At 39.8% G+C, this 17,281-nt stretch overlaps 1 protein-coding gene across 2 annotated transcripts in view; it reads left to right on the top strand.

Moving 5' to 3' along the window:
- cacna1db (calcium channel, voltage-dependent, L type, alpha 1D subunit, b) overlaps positions 1-15,518 on the top strand; it is a 103,905-nt gene extending 88,387 nt beyond the window's left edge. The window contains exons 39-46 of one of the 2 annotated variants that reach the window (XM_066697735.1): positions 5,575-5,691; positions 6,701-7,071; positions 9,150-9,176; positions 9,779-9,922; positions 10,129-10,292; positions 10,937-11,058; positions 13,670-13,990; positions 14,290-15,518. In XM_066697735.1, coding sequence (XP_066553832.1) covers positions 5,575-5,691; positions 6,701-7,071; positions 9,150-9,176; positions 9,779-9,922; positions 10,129-10,292; positions 10,937-11,058; positions 13,670-13,990; positions 14,290-14,583 — 1,560 coding nt within the window. In that variant the 3' untranslated portion in view covers positions 14,584-15,518. The remainder of the gene's footprint in view (positions 1-5,574; positions 5,692-6,700; positions 7,072-9,149; positions 9,177-9,778; positions 9,923-10,128; positions 10,293-10,936; positions 11,059-13,669; positions 13,991-14,289) is intronic. The other variant, XM_066697737.1, reaches the window with a different exon arrangement.
- Positions 15,519-17,281: the final 1,763 nt, after the last annotated feature.

The raw sequence follows: 17,281 nt of genomic DNA, 5'->3' as shown, positions 1-17,281 counted from the left end.
ATCAGAAAAACAATATTTATTTTTGAGAACATGCATGTGACAGTACATACATGCATACATGTACACTTTCTTACTCTAACCAGCTGATAGGTATTTCAGTGCTATAATCTATTTCTTGAATGTGCCTAATTTGTTCTGTAGAAATAAATAAATAAAACTGGACTGCAAGATTTCTTCAGTTGCGTAAAGGAGCAATTCTGTTAGCTCATTAATTTTCTTCAGATGTTGCTGAAATTAGTTTTCTCTTTGTAATAATATGATTTTAGCAACTGCCAAAGAAACTGGGTAATACATTTGTAATCCTGAGATATAGACCTATACGCTGCATGCGTGTAATCCTACTTTCCTGCCGTGTGGGAGTCGTATATCTGACTTGCACAGCTTCACACGGGCAATAATACACACAGGACAAAGAAGCCCAACAGTGTGCAGTCCTGTCGCTGCCGTCTGCAATTTGCCATGTAACTGAGCCGATATAAAAGCAGCTTTCTTGGCCTCTTCAGCTTATAAGACTTTGAAGTTACCAAATTAAATAAGAGAAGTTAATTTTCCTTGAATAAATGATCAGGGTTTCATTTCCTTGTGCTTTACTTAGCAGGGCCCTGCAGCTTGTGGTTTCTGAAGCAATTAGCAAGTTCTAATTAGCTGTTGACTTCAACAGACAGAATAGACAGGAGGAATGTTCAATTATAACTTTTCTAAAAAAAATTACCACTTCTTCATAGCTCTTCAGTGTCTTTGTAGCTGTAGTGACAGCTTTTCAGATATCATGCACATATTGACCAATTAAAAAATATCAAAGTCTAACTGTACTTTATTTTTGTAGTTCTAAAGAAAATAATACATCTTTTTTCAGCTGAAAATGGAAACAGCTCTTTTTGAGAAAAGGGAAACATTGGAAATTAAGTAATACATTATGCAAAGTTAAAACCATAATGAAATAATCTACAAAACAGAGAAAGCATTTCAGAAGAGAAATTGCTATATCTCAGTCACATGTGTTTAAACCCTGTACCTAGCACTACCACCCACTGATAAAGCACTGGCCAAGTGCTGTAATTTGGAAAAGGCATGTTTTACTGATATTATAGCAATTATTTTGTTAAACTAGTGTAGAGACTCGACTGCTAGTAACTCGTGTGCTGAAGGCTTGTTTTTCACTGTCACCCAGATGGGAGCCAGATTGCTGACTCAAGCCAACCAGGTTTAAAATGAGGGACGTTATATTTGTTTTATTTGTTTGAAGCACTGCTCATATGTGTAACTTGCTACTAAGTAAGTCTAATATATTCTGATGAGTTAATGATGAATATGTATGGCATGTCTATTTCTCCTGAGCCTTTTGTGCCTGTCATGAGTGACACAGGATTGCAAAGGCGTGTCAGTGACCGAGCAGTCGGCTCCAAGCTTCCTGACAGTGATAACCCTGAGGTAACTCAGAGGAGTCATGAAAATGCAGCATAGAAAAACTATAAGGCTACTTTACAGGGTTGTTGATCGGCAGCTCAACAGGAAAAAATAAATGTCTCTTATGACTCCAGCAATATTTTAAGTTGTGGCAAAACTCTTATTATTGAATTGTTGAATTGATCAAGACTGCCATGCATGTGTCAATAATGATGAAATGTTAATTTGAGAAAAGAGAGGCATTTTTGTGATTTCAGAAAATCGGTATCTCTCTCATACTTTGTTGGGAAGCAGGGAAATGTAGTTTGCAGATCGTTCTTTTTGAGAAACCTGTTTAAAAATAGACTAAGTTAATGATGAAAAGGGCAGAAAATGTGTCCATTAAAAATACTCACCTCAAACGCTCTGTAAATCCCCGCCCCCTTTTCATATTGACATGAGGCTTAAAGGAACGTATATATTTATATCAATCTAAATAGAGCATGTGGATTGAGGCATTAATATCATGTTAAAATGGGGCTTGAGGGAGTTTTTTAAAGGTTTAAAAGATAATAAGACTAATGATTATATTCACCATTCAAATAGAGAGAGAGAGGGAGCAAGAGAAATACATATATGTACACATATATCTTTCATATTTTAAAGCAGAACTCTATCCCAGATGTTTAATAGACGTGCTTAGTGTGAAACATTGCTGTTGACACAATCAATCTCCCAAATCCCTCGTTCGCAGCCGAGAGAAGGCAGTCGGGGGTTAATGTGTCACTCAGCACGCTGTAAGTGGGCTGCAGCCACCAGTGCACTACAGACACAGTGTGGCAGTCCGGCGGCAGAGAGAGGATCTGACAAACACCGTCTCCGTGCATGTCTGCAGCGTAGTGCATGCAAGAGCAGTGTTTCCTACCTGAGCTGTCATGGACTCGACGCCGGAGAGAAGATCCACCGGGCTGCCCCTGGACTACTGCCTCTCTTACACGCACTGCTATAGTGTAGGTGTCTCTCGTACTCGTTGTGTCTTCCTGGAAGTGTGGTGATGCTCGAGCTGCTTTCAGTGCAGCGTTGTGCTCTGTTCTGTCTTGAACCTGAAAAGATAAACAGCTGATGTTTAAAAGTAATAGACAGAGATGTAAGTATATGCATATGAGAGGAAGAGGGAGGCTTGTCTGATTTTTGTTCCTTTAAAGATATAGTTATGGGATGAGTTTTACCACTGGATTGCTCAGTGTAGTTGCTTTTTTCCTTAAATCTCAGATTGTAATATCTATTATAGGTTACTTTTATCAGTATAATTGTATGAGTTTCATTTTACAGTGTGACATCTACAGAAACACTAGTTCAAACTATAAGGATGTGCTTTAGATCACAGAAATGACTAAACTGTAATGATTTAAAGGCATTCTTATTCCTGTGAGAAGTCTTGATAGTTGTATGGATGTCAGGGCCAGCTGCCAAAGCACTTTTGTACATTAGTTAGTTTCAGAGGTAATACTTTTTCTTCTACTGTTGCCGTTTGTGCTGTTGTTTATAATTGCATTATACTGTGTATATATGGAATCCTTCTTCTGAGGTTGTAAACCTACACCTGTGTATTGACAATGTGTGTTTAGGGTCTCAGAAGAAAAAACATGTTTGCAAGACAGTAGTTGTTAAAATCTGAGCAAGAGGTAGAAAGAAAGAAAAAAAAGATTGTGTTTTTTTATAATGTATAGTATACATACATTTGCAGTTTAAATGTAAGCCTATTTAGAAGATATTATGTATTTCTAAAAACATAAAAAATCAAGTTAAAATGTGTTAATATCCATCTTCAAGTTGTTCTACTTTTGTGATGCATTGAGTATTATTGCACGGACCACTAATGCATCTAAATGCTAAGCTATTTTAGAAGAGGTAAAAAAAAAACAGATATGGAAAGAGTTTTGCAGAAGTTGTTGTAAATTATTGCAATTAGATCCATGCATTGCATTTGTATTTGATAATGAAACATTATTTCAAATCCAGTTCAACCGAAACCCGTACAGTCTCATGGCCAAAACATGCTGTCGACACCAACCACAAAAAAAACACAGCATGTGCAAATGAGACTTGGATGAGTAAATGAATCATTTGCTCTGTATAGTGTGATGTCTTAATTATACCAGAAGGAGTTCTAGAAAGAGTCACTGGTGGTAATTAAATCTGTTGTTCCTCAATTTGCTCTGAAAAGATTTAGATGTTTTCTTCTCCTCCCTACAAAACTTGTGAATCACAATCAAAAAAATATTTGTGGTAAATATTTGTGGCCACCAGATGAATTTCAACTGAACTGTGCTCCTGCCAAGAATTAATAATATGGTCAAAGTGTACATGCTGCTTCTGCATCAATATCCTGGATGAGATGTTCGTTTCACGTGTTTACAGTATCTCAGTGTCTTGTCTTGCATATTCACACTTAAATAATTGTTTAATTTAATGGGTATATATGTAACATAATACTTGTTTTTAAATTAATAATATTATTATTAGTAGTAATAGTAGTATTATAGGAAACACAGATGTTTATATTATTTAACATTTAAGACAGTTGGTTACTAAAACGACTACTATTGTTCATTGGTGTGGCACATCACTTGTCTTGGTTATTTATTTATTAGTATTTAAATTATTAGTTCTTATCTCTAAATGTTATGGTATTGTTTATGCATTACAACTAAAATCAGAATAAAAAAGGTTGAATGGTGACTGTAATCTTCATTAATTCATGTTTTTATATTTGCTCTTCATATTGTCAAGAAAGCACTGTTTATTCCTTTGAAATTCCAGTTTTTCAAAAGAATTAAGGATTCAAGCTTTTCTTGATAAGACATGCAAACCCATAACATGATATTTCTGCACCCACTCAAAGCTGACTGCCTTTCTAATCATCCCTGAATGGGCCGAGAAGGCCAGGGTATCCTGTCAATAGGAGGGGAACACAGGGGTTCAGGGAAGTTGTGACACAATGACATAATAGGATAACCAGAAGACAAATATATGGAAATGTGCCCCAGGAAGGTTTTGATAGTATTTCAGTTGGGAAAGCCCCCACAGTCATCCCGTTGGAATGGATGCTTTAGCAATACAGCAGTCACAACCGAAATGAAGACAGACTTCTTTGTAAAATGAATCAATAAATAACGATTATCGAAAATAATCCCTTGCCCATTAGTTGTTGTTGTTATTCGGGTATGTGGTTCAATGGTCCCATCAATAATCACAGGATCTGAATCGCCAAGATTTGGATCCATTGCTGCTTATGCCGAATATGGGCAGTGAGATCCAGCGCGTCTTGATCTCAGCGGAAAGATTGGAAGCTTGGATTGATGTGATTTAACGTAACCAATTAGGCACAATTTTCAGCTTACAAAAGACATGCAGACTTTCAGCTAAAGCTTTTCCTGTAGTAGTTGTGCATGGTCTGAGGTTCAGGGTTATTTAGCTTTCTCTATCGTATTGTAATTTAACAACAGTAATCAAAGGTTAATTTTATATGTATGTCCTTCTTCACAAACATTTTCAAAAAAGGATTTTAAAAGAAATGCAGGCTTCCAATTTGATGCTGATAGCTGCTTTCTAGTAATCTAACATGCATTTCAGGGGTTAGGCAGTATACTGTCCTTTTGACATTTATACCTAATTGACTGCTCTCATCCAAATGAAACCTCACCCAAACGATCACACTTATCCTATAACTCTTCTTACTATCTCAAACGCTTCTGAATGAAAACATTCCCACTGAATGAGTGACAGAATTGGATCAGTCAGCCTGCAGACTAAGACAGGACTAAGTTGGGACAAGTGGATTTCCTAACCCCCCTGACACCTTTTTGTTCTGTTTTGTTTCTTTGGAAATATGTTGTAATTGTCGTGACCTGCGGCGAGACAGACGTAATTATACATGCATACCGTCAAATCAGATATTAACTTTGTCACTAACCTAATGTTGTGGGCAGCTGAGGCAGGCAATCCAACTGAAAATTTAAACACACTCTTGGTGAAATTTCACAGTCGTATATAGTGTCAGGAAGTGGATTGCTGTGACCTGCCTGTGGTTTAGAGATCGGGGACAGGGCCTCCAGGCAGCTCCAGGATACCGAAACACCACCGCACTTGTGAGACTCTCAAGTCCTTTTCTTGTCATCATTGCAGGCCGGTCTCCGAACACTACATGATATTGGGCCCGAAATTCGACGAGCGATATCATGTGACCTGCAAGATGAGGAGGTTGTAGAGGTTAATCCTGACGAGGACGAGGATATTTATAGGGTAAACATGAAGACTTACTAGCTTCACGCCATTAAGTGAGAAGAGTGAGAACAGGGCTGGATTGTGTGTCGATTTAAAAAACCCAAAACCACTAAGAGCATCCCTAGGGCTCATTTAGGAGTCCAGATTAGCCTGCTGGCTTTGCTCCAGTGCAAGTAAAATCTGCTGCACCAGCTTTTGAGTTTTATTGCCTGCATTTGTGTAGTTTCAATCATATGTAAGATATCAAAAGTGGTGAGACACAAACAAAGCTGTATTTCAATGCTCATTTTTACACGCATAATCCATTGGCCCATGTAGCTTGCTTATTATTTTAATTTGTCTTTCATGTGCATTTTTAAAATAGTATAACTGATCATGAAGAAGTGTTTATAGTGTATTTGAGATCATGAAGGTTTCTTTCCTCTGTGCAAAGAGACTGGCTTTTTTCATGACGCTCAGTTTTACATTCACTTAAATAATGTGTATGTTTTGTTTGGTTCTGTTCTTTGTGTGATCTCTGTTTGTGATTAAAGTGTGAGTGGGCTGTTTGATCATCAAGGGCAATGCAGGGAGACTGTTCCCAATTTGTAACATTAACCTCTGTTTGACATTATCTAATTCTGGGGCTTAGCTTGTCATGTTTAATGCCTGACATCCAAAATAATTGTAGGAAACATGCACACAATTAAATATACAGATGAATATATATAAATGTGCATTTGAAAATGTTATTAATAATAATAACACAGAAAGGGATATTCTCTAAACCTATTCACTTTGAATGTGGAGGTTTCTTTTTTTTGTCATTTTGTCACTGAATCATTCATGAAAAAGGTGCTCTGCATTCACTGTATTTCTCACAGTGACATTAGCGAAGGCTAGGCTGTTATGCCACTCTGTATGAAAACTGGAACCATGTCCCTGGCAGAGCATTAAGCCGTACATGTGCAGTGTGAATGAAAACACACCGTATAGAGAACACCCTATATCTCCTCTCCTCCGCATTGACTTGACCTTTTATTTCCAGAGGAACGGTGGCTTGTTTGGCAACCATGTCAATCACGTCAACGGTGACCGCCGGAGCTCCATGCAGCAGACAAACGCCACGCAGCGCCCCCTGCAGATCCAGACACCCGCCAGCCACCCCCCCGTGGACCATGAGAAATACAGCCGGACGGGGAACTCCCTGTCTCACAACCACTACAACCACAACTCCTACTCCAAGTCCCCCAAATCCACCAATGCCAATCTCAACAATGCCAATGTTTCGTCGATCCCCAACGGGAAGCACCCCGGCCATCGGTACTACGAGCACGCCTCTGCTAATGGGTACCCTTCCCATGCCTCCTACTTCAAGACTGACCTGTACGAGAAGCACAGGAAATCCAGCGTCAAAAGGTAATACATGCCACAACGTGTGTTTGAAATGTTCACATCCTCAATTTATTTAAATACCCAGAACAGATACAAGGGTTCTCTTTAAAAGGTCAGTTAGAGATCTCCAATTGTTCCTAATCCCAACTCACCCCCCCACCCCCAACACCAGCCATGCGGACCCTCAGACACCTGTAGTGATTCCTCTTAGACTGTTTCACAACCCGATTGCTTCCCTGCCCACTGTAGGCTCATGATGGCTACGGCTAACATGTGACTACAGGCAATCAGAGCCCCCTGACAGCACACACTCCTGGTTGGCCGGGGGACGCCTAAATGCTCTGTCCCCTGTCTCCCCCACCACCATGGTGTCTGGACACTGTAGAGTTACTGTCGCCCCCGTTCCCCCCAGACACAGCCAGGATCCCACACTACTAATCGGGCACTGTGGGACGACTCTCATTCAAGCTTACTTGAGTAAAAATAACTCTAAAAGTTAATAGTTGTTTTTTTTTTACACTGAACAATAGTAATACAAATATATAATTGAAATTAAATGAAATGCCTTTTTTAAATACTGGTGTTTGTATATGAATTAAATGGATGGATATGTAATATGGATATATACAGACGGGTGACAAATTAAAGGAAAAACCTGAAAAACCTCCACCATGAGTGGAGAGACATAACGAATGCAGACGCCTCCAAACAGGTGTACTGCATGATACAATTAAGCAATTAACATGCTAGCATGCTCTGTGACATGTATACAAATGCTGAGCAGGCCCAGTTGACCTTGATTTTGGATCAAGATGGCAAGAGGAAAGGATCTAAGTGACTGAAAGAGGGGTCATTATTGGGGCACGAATGGCAGGAGCTTCAGTCACAAAGACTGCTCAACTAGCTGGTGTTTCAATAGGAACAGTGACTAAAGTTACATCTGCAATTAGATCTATGGGAATGACATCAGTAAATAGTGTTGGAAATTATGGTCGAAAGTGCACATTCGATGACTGTGATGCTCATGCATTACTGTGATATGTAAGGAAAAACAACTCTTTCCCCAGGTCACTGAGAATGTCAATGCAGGACGTGATCAGACTGTGTCAGCAAGAACAGTCTGTCGAGAATGACACAGAGAGGAGATTATAGTAGGGCTGCAGTGCAGAAACCCCTCATTACAAAGACAAATGCACATCCGAGAGTTCAGTGGTGCAAAAACCATAGGCACTAGTCTGCAGAGATGTGGAGAAAAGTGATCTGGTCAGATGAGTAAGCATATTTTCAACAAGTGGATGAGTGCATGTGTGGGACACCAAGAGAACGAAGAGAATGATGTTCATCCCTCCAGTAGAGTCCAGAGACTCGTAGAATCTGTGCCAAGAGCATTGAAGCTGTTCTGGGGCTCGTGGTGCCCAACACCTTACTGAGACACTTTATGTTGGTTTTTCCTTTAATTTGTCACCTGTCTGTATGTATGCGTGTATATATATATATATATATATATATATATATATATATATATATATATTTAAGACTTAAAGAGAAAACTGAACTATGTTTAAATATATACTGAAATGATTTTAAACCAAACACGTAGACACATATGGTGTTTTTCTTCATGTATCAGTCATGAAAGCCCCTCTGACTACAGTCTACCTGATAAACTGATTCTTAGTAGATAGCATAATTTAGAAATTATTTCTCATACAGGTTTATGCAAATAATCGTCGCACAGGGAATTCCTTGACCTTTAACGCAAACAACGTAGACTGTTAAAAAACAGCTGTATTCATGACAGCATCTTTGGTTGCTTCAGTAAAATAACTGACCCTTTCCCTCGTCCTGCATGAATAAGATTAATCTTTTTCCATCCTCTGACCATTGCCAGACTTCTTACTCTCACATCCATGCATGTAATGCCAGCGTCAGCCCTTCCCCCATGAAGAGACACATATATAAGCATACTGTATATACCTCATATACTGTATAATATATATGTTGCATTGTACCTTCTCTTTACCATTTTCCTTCCTTCCTTCCTTCCTTGATTACCTAACCAAAATACTTTCTCTCAACCATTTCTTTGCCTTCTGGGATAGGACCCGCTACTATGAAACCTATATTAGGTATGTCCACAGTAGAACATGTCCATAGCTTATTTATTTTGTTATTATTATTTTTTTCTGTTACTCTATAACGAATGGTTGGGAGCTCTTCATATAATTGCATCCTTGCTGGTAGGTGGATTGGTAAATCACGCGTGTTCCCTTTTCTGGTCATACCAATATATATTAATATACCTGCAACATTGATGATTTTTTTGGACCTGGTTATCAGGCCGAGTTATTGGACTGATCAGCCTTAATCAAGATCATATTTAGTTCATTCAGATCTGTTTGGGTGTGGACCGAAAAAGGATTACTGTGACTTTACAGACTGCACAGGGGAAGCTGTCAGGGTGCATGTTTGATGTATTTTTAAGTGCATATCTACCTTACCTTGCTGCATTAAGAAATTAAAAATGGCGGTCAGCTGTAGAGTTCTCTGGACGTCAGAGCGACCCTCAGGACTTGTTCTTTAGCCCTCGGTAGACCACAGCTCCTCTGAATGGGCTGAACAGAGTAACGGTGTAACAATCAGTAGCTTGCTTATGCGTCTGCATGGCAGTGCATGGCCCTGTGGTCCAGGCCCGTGCTCAGACCTCATCAGTGACATCTCACGTGTGCAGGTCCGACTCAGGGGACGGGCGTCTCCCCACCATTCGGAGAGAAGATCCCTCAGGGAGCGACTACTGCGAGGAGGACCGATACTCGGGGGAGTATTACAGCGGAGAGGAGTTCTACGAGGAGGACAGCATGCTCTCCGGAGATAGGTACCGTAACCTAGTGGCTTGATGTCTAAAAGTTTCCCACAATTTGGTGTTTTACGGTTATTCTCAGCTTACTGACTGAGGTAGATCTGTAGAGTTAGACCACAGTTTATTCCACAAGAAAGTGCATAAAAACCTGCATAAAATCTTTTGTTGATTTTGAAGTTGCAAATGAACAAATTGATCTGCATAATCTTCATTGTCTCCAGGAGGTCATATAAGGAATATCACGAGCGATATCACAACAGTGATCTTGACTATGAGACGCCTAAAGGCTACCACCACCCCTACTACTACGACGATGACGAACAGCCGATCTATCATGAGTCACGCAGGTCTCCGAGGAGGCGTTTGCTTCCTCCGACACCCCAGGGTAGGTGTGGACTGAGTTTTTCCATTCACAGGAGCTTGTTGTGAAAGTGTAGAGGAAGCTCTTGTGTCGCTGTCCCAGTATTGTAAATGAAAAGTGGAAGATGCATGTTAATGGTGTATAAATACGTTGACCAATGTGTCTGGATGGTCATGTGGGAACAAGTAACACAAGCACAGTGCTTTATTGAGTCCCACGTACAGAGAACTGACATTTTTCTAGAATGTATTTATTTAATCTCCTCAACGGTTATTTAAGGAGTCACTTGCTCTTGGAGTTAGCTGTATCTATAGAGTCTAATGTAGAGTTCACAAATACCAAAGGCCTTCGAGACAGCTGAACAGAGGGGGTAAGAAAGTAGTAACAACCTTTTATTTATTTATTTAAGTGAGCATAGGGGGCATTGCTGGCCCCTATACAATACACAGTACTAATGGGAATAGTTTTCACTGTCCAACCTTGGGGTAGGAGAGGTTTAGTCAGCAGATTGTGTAGAACATCATACAAAGTAAGGCCTTAGAACAACACTGGGACCTCACAGCAGATAGCTATACATTTTGTATATATTATGGGTAAATTGTGTCTGATACGAGAGATTTTTCAATCACTGTTGCCTGTTATTTTTAATTTGTTAAACACTCCATCAGCAAACCGAAGGCCATCGTTTAATTTCGAGTGTCTACGTAGACAGAGCAGCCAGGATGACATCCCTCTGTCACCGGCTTTCCACCAACGCACGGCGCTGCCCCTGCATCTGATGCAACACCAGGTACTGACCTCCCTGTGTGGGCGGACCAGAACCAAACACACACATGCACGCGCACACGCACACGCACACACACACACAGTACTGATCTCTCTGTGTGGGTGGACCAGAAAAACACACACCCACACACAAAGTATCAAGGTTGTGATTAGTACCCCACGTTACCAGCAGGAGTGTTTCATTCAGATGTTGAAATCCTAACGATTCATTGGATAAAGAGTGTTAATCGATTCTTAGCTTTGGTTTTTGAAATCTGTCAAATTTAGGGGAAACAGTACTTCATCTTGATGGGTACCACACAGACAGAAGGACATTATACAGGGGAAATTCTAGAGGGGTATCCTAATTGTTGAAGATTATAGCATATTTTCAGCCACAAATAATAATACACGTTTTGTAGAGTTATTAAGCAGTTATCCAAAAAAACATTAAAAAGTGACTCATTGATTTACAATAAAGATCCTGGGCTGTCTGAGGTCATGCATTCTTACTCACATTTTTTAAAGAAGGACACCCTCCCCCGGGGCTGTCGTAGGAGTTTCATTCCAGGAAATTAGCAAATGGAAGAGCTCAAAAACAACTGATAAGGAGTTGGGAGTTTTCCCAAGTAATATTTTCAATTGCAATTTCCAGAACTTTGTCTGGAAGGCATGATAGATAGTTCCAGTTAACAGAAGTGAAATCGTAGTGCAATTATTATAGTGGATAAAAATCATGTAACGCATTAAAGTTGTAATATAAGGTATGAGGGGCCGTACAAGCCATTATTCATTCTGGGCTTCTCACATACATACATTCTCCTTTCACATACATATATTTTCACTCACACATTCATACTTTTGCTCTCATGCACATGCAGTCAATGTATACATGTAATATTATATATAATATATGGATGTAAGAAGAGAATATATGTATGTGAGAGCAGAATGTATGCATGTGTGAGAGTATAGTGGAAACGGAAGGCAGGTCATTTATCGCGCTGTGATTGGCTGAGAAGCTTGTACTGGGTCATGTTCAGGTCACGGTCAGCTAAAATTAGCACAGAAATACAACTTGTACGTGCAAAACTATACTTATGGTTTTTATTTTACGCTTACAATTCAATTCTGCGCTCGTTCAATCTCGTTTACACATGCGCAGTTCTCTCTACGCGCTCGCAGTTCTTTTTGACTGTTTTCACATGGACTCAAACACAGCGCGTAGTCAGGCATCCTAGATGATCATCGCACTGTCGAGGCAGAGGCAGTCTACAAAAGCTCGACGTGGTTTAATGTGCTTTAAGCATAACCATTACTTAGGCACGTCCTACTATGAATAAAGAATGGATATGTTTTTACTAACATAAACAATATGATTATGACCTTAGGCTCTGCGTATATTAATTCACTTAAGGTGAATATCACTTAATGTAGAAAACGCTCAACGTGACTTACTGTATTAAAACAGAGCCGTGTACATCCCATCTATAAATGACAAGACTGACACTTTCCAAACTGTTACACAAAAGATTGGGTGTTTAAAATTACATTAAAAGCATAACTGCCTTGTCTTTTCTAAGCCCTATTGTATTGTAGCCAAGCTGCATTGTGCAAAATGTGGTTTACTGTACTTAAAACTTAACCATTGATATCCAGATTTAATAAATGACAAGACTGACGTGAAGTTGATATTGGCTGTGTTAAGTTAAACGCCTCTTCATTTGTATAGGCCTGGTAGGTGTGGATCTTGTCGTTAGTAAAGCTAGGATCTAAGTGCTTCACTTAATAACCAATAACCACATATAAGCTTTCAATATGAAGCACAATTCACACTTCGCTACAACAAGGCTTAACAAGTTACTTTTGCTTTTAATATCAATTTGAACATTACATATTTTGTCTATCAGCCTGGGTGGTGCCAGTGTAGTTAATTATAAAGTTTGAATATAAATGGCTACATTTTAAAGTACAGTAAAACACGTGAGTTCAACATTAAGCGTAATTACATCTGGCTAGGGCTTAACACGACACTCTAAACACCCAATCCTTTGTGTAACAGTTTGGAGTCTTGGCATAAACCACGTTAAGCTTTTGTAGACTCTGCCTCTGCGGCCGTGTGGTCAGCCATGTGTGATGAGAATGGAGATCAATCGTGCGAATTAAATTGTAAGCGTAAAATAAAAAACGTAAGTATAGTTTTGCACGTACAGGTTGTATTTCTGTGCTAATTTTAGCTGACCGTGACCTGAACATGACCCAGTACAAGCTTCTCAGCCAATCACAGCGCGATAAATGACCTGCCTTCCGTTTCCACTATACTCTCACACATGCATACATTCTGCTCTTACATACATATATTCTCTACTTACATCCATATATTATATATAATATTACATGTATACATTGACTGCATGTGCATGAGAGCAAAAGTATGAATGTGTGAGTGAAAATATATGTATGTGAAAGGAGAATGTATGTATGTGAGAAGCCCAGAATGAATAATGGCTTGTACGGCCCCTCATAATAAGGCGCTCCATTGTACATAACATACCTCAGTCATAATGGATGAGTGCGCTTGTTGTTGTTGACTGTTGTGGGGGGGTATTTTGTGTCACTGGCGATGGTGTTGGCAGGTCATGGCTGTGGCTGGTCTGGATTCTAACCGAGCACAGAGACTCTCACCCACACGCTCCACGCGCTCCTGGGCCACGCCCCCGGCCACGCCCACCAGCAAGGACCGCTCTCCCTACTACACGCCCCTGATCCGGGTGGACCGAGCCACCAGAGACCACCACCTCAACAGCAGCCATTCGTCGGTGCACAAGAGCTCCTGGTACACGGACGACCCCGATTACCCCCACAGGACGTACACACCAGCAAACTTAAAGGTCCCTGCTGAGTTTCGACACAAGTACCACGAGAAGAGAGGGAGTGCGACCAGCTTGGTGGAAGCGGTGAGAGAATAATTAAACCAATTGACCATTTCTTGCAGGTGTCACAGGGCTCACAGTGAGAGAAAGGGGCTTATGGCAGGCATATCATTCCCTCTAGGCTTAGCAGAGCAGCGATACCCCCAACCCTAAACCTAGGTAGTGAATAAGTGGTTTATGTGATGAAAAAAGATAAGTAGAATATTATAAGAGGTGAATATAATCAAAATGTTATTTGATTAAACATTGTCCAAAAACTGCCTTCTAGTGAAATTAAAGCCAGTTCTTTCCATCTGAAATGGTCACACTTCTCAATCTTCCAGGTGTTGATATCGGAGGGACTGGGAAGATACGCGAAAGACCCAAAGTTTGTCTCGGCCACGAAGCACGAGATCGCAGACGCTTGTGACATGACCATAGACGAGATGGAGAGCGCTGCCAGCAACCTGCTCAACGGCAACGTGAAGAACGGAGCCAATGGGGAGATGTTCCCCATCCTTAGCAGGAGGGACTATGAGCTGCAAGACTTTGCCACTGGCTACAGTGATGAGGAACCGGACTCGGGGAAGTACGAGGAGGATTTAGCGGATGAAATGATATGCATTACAACTTTATAGCATTTACTAAGAGGAAACCACAACAAAACAAACAAAAAAATGCATTTCTTGGGTTTTAAAAATAAAAAAAAGTGCCTTCTTGTAATGGAATAAATAAGGCACTAGCTGGATCGACAGGCAGTGACAGGTCCGACGGCAGGGATGCCACCGCTGACTCAAGCCATAGGGTGCTCAACGAACAGGGGTCTGTGTGACGGGGGAGGAGATGGCCCGCCCTACACTGAAGAGGAGATCCTGTCTCACCGAGCAGATCCCGCTGCCCCTCGGAGGACCGAGTCGACCGCGGCCGTACCCTTTAAGCGCAAGTCCGGGGCGGGGAAGCCGGGACAATGGCTTTCCTGCTGGAGAAATGCGATCGCAGTGGTGGATAGTATGTGCACTTCAGGCAGGGTAGGGTATAACTGGTGATGACAATCAAACCCGGGAGAGTGTCATTACCTCATGTACTTTATTCTGCATCGGCATATCAAGCAAATAAGTTTCTATTGCAAAAACAGAAGCAGCATATCCTCCAGCTGGGTTTAAGACGTACACTGAATCTTGAAATGTGTTTCGATTTGTTCTTTCAAAACACTGGCGACCTGACATTAGTTTTCCTACTAATTCACACCAGTTTACACTGAAATATCACTTTTATTTGTATTATCAAACTGGAGAGAGTCAGATGACGTGGCGATACGGAAACCAGTCGAGGCACTCGAGACAATGCAGTTGCAGCCAGGTTAATTTTGAATTTTAGAATAGCTTGTTTAATATTTCATAGTAGATATACTGTACATGAATTGTAATATATTAAAGAAAAAACTTTGTAAAGAGATGTTCTATATTTTGTAATTATGTACCGTATTTGACAAACAAAGCAGCAATATGGTTCCTAATTATTGTTCTTATGAGATAGATTGATGTTATTTAATTAGCAACATATATATATATATATATATATATATATATATATATATATATAAATACATATATATGTTACTAATTATGTAGTATACTTGCCTTTTCTTTTTGCTCAGATGCATCCTTTCTTTTAACTTATTTCCAAAAACAGCCGTTTTAAGAATAAGTTTGAAGTCAATGTGAATATACATTTGCACAAGATATGCAAACACAAACTCGTTTCGGTCAGCTGGAAAACAATACAGCCATCTCCTAAAACCTTTCCGAGGCCTGGGCCACTTCAGAGCCTCATCAGTCGAGATTGCAGCCCCGGCCCTCGATGGGGGGCGTCTGTGGTGCTGAGTTTTGGTGGATTGGCATTGATTTGGTCTCGGCCGATAGGAGGAATATCCCTGGAAATCACAGCTCTGAAGTGTGTGGTGCTCACGGTTACAGAGATACAGCGCGGGGGGCAGAGGTCACAGATTGTGCCCATGTGCTTTGGCCACTTTGTATATAAATCCTTTGTTGAAATAAAAACATTTTTATTTGCATATCTTGTGCAAGCCAAGTGCACAAGTTGGTTTAAATCTTAAGATGCTTCGTGCATTTAAAAATGCTGCTTGATTAGTTAAATAAATAATTCAAATGTAACACCATTTATAGGGTTTGAAATGTTTTGGTTGAAACACCTAAAGATCAATGACTTTCCAGAAAACAACAATGACAGAATACTCATCACTCTGTATGATTTAGCTTTGCTTATATGGGTGTCTTTCCGATAATTTAATGCAACTGAATGTGATGTAATGCACGGGAAAGTTGTTTATTTTTTTGTTTTTGTTTTGTATAAACCATTAAAATAACCAAAGTGATTTTTTTTTATTTTTGTAAATTCAAGACAGATGTGTTTTAAGACGATGTACCGATGCAATCTGACAAGTTAGGGTGTCATGAAGTCATGCATTTGCGTGGGCTTTGTGTATTTATTTGATCTAATCTACGTCTACCAATTACACAACACTGTCTGCTTTTTACAGTGTTTTTGCAGTATACGAACCGTATTTACTTTAATTGACAGGACTTGATTAGAATAATAGACGACTGCTTTGGTTTTAGAGGCCCATGTTACGGTTTATTTAATATTCCCAAGTTAGTGAACAGAAAAAGGTCAAGGTTTTTCATATCGGACCTTTCAAACCCTGTACAATGTGAGGTAGAGTGGTAAAGCAATATTACCCCCCACTCTTTCCATGTTACAGCGTTCAACATATACCTCTAAAAGAGGCGGGGCAAACATATCAGTGTTTAAAAGATTATTTTTAATGTGGCATTTCTCACTTTTAAGGTATTCAACAATAGTATTCCTACTGTGCATCCCAGCATATATTTGAAGGAAAGATGGCAAAGTCTTTTGCCAATAACTTTCATTGTCACTTTACACAGAAACATCCTATTTTTAATTGAAGAGAAGTTTCCATTCATTGGACAGAAAACAAAAAAGGGGACATTTGATTTCTTGTACATGAGAGTATACTGTGCTTTCAGTTAACCGAACACTGTAGTGAAAAAAACAAACAAATGTAGGTTTTAAAAATGGATGTTCATACAGAAAGGGCTTTATGAATTGTTCATGAGAAAATGTGTTCTGGTCTTTTGTAAATTACTTTTATCTTGTGAAGGACCTTTTCAAACCCAGGCACATTGTACGTAGCAATTAATGATATAATCTAATATGCATTATTTTTGAACACTTCTGTAAATTGTGTTGACTAAAGACTAAACCAAGTTACTTTTACCTCATGTCAGGGATTCC

Source organism: Amia ocellicauda, chromosome 3 (genome assembly GCF_036373705.1).
Source record: "Amia ocellicauda isolate fAmiCal2 chromosome 3, fAmiCal2.hap1, whole genome shotgun sequence".
Taxonomy (NCBI): domain Eukaryota; kingdom Metazoa; phylum Chordata; class Actinopteri; order Amiiformes; family Amiidae; genus Amia; species Amia ocellicauda.
This window is presented reverse-complemented; position numbering and strand designations above follow the sequence as displayed.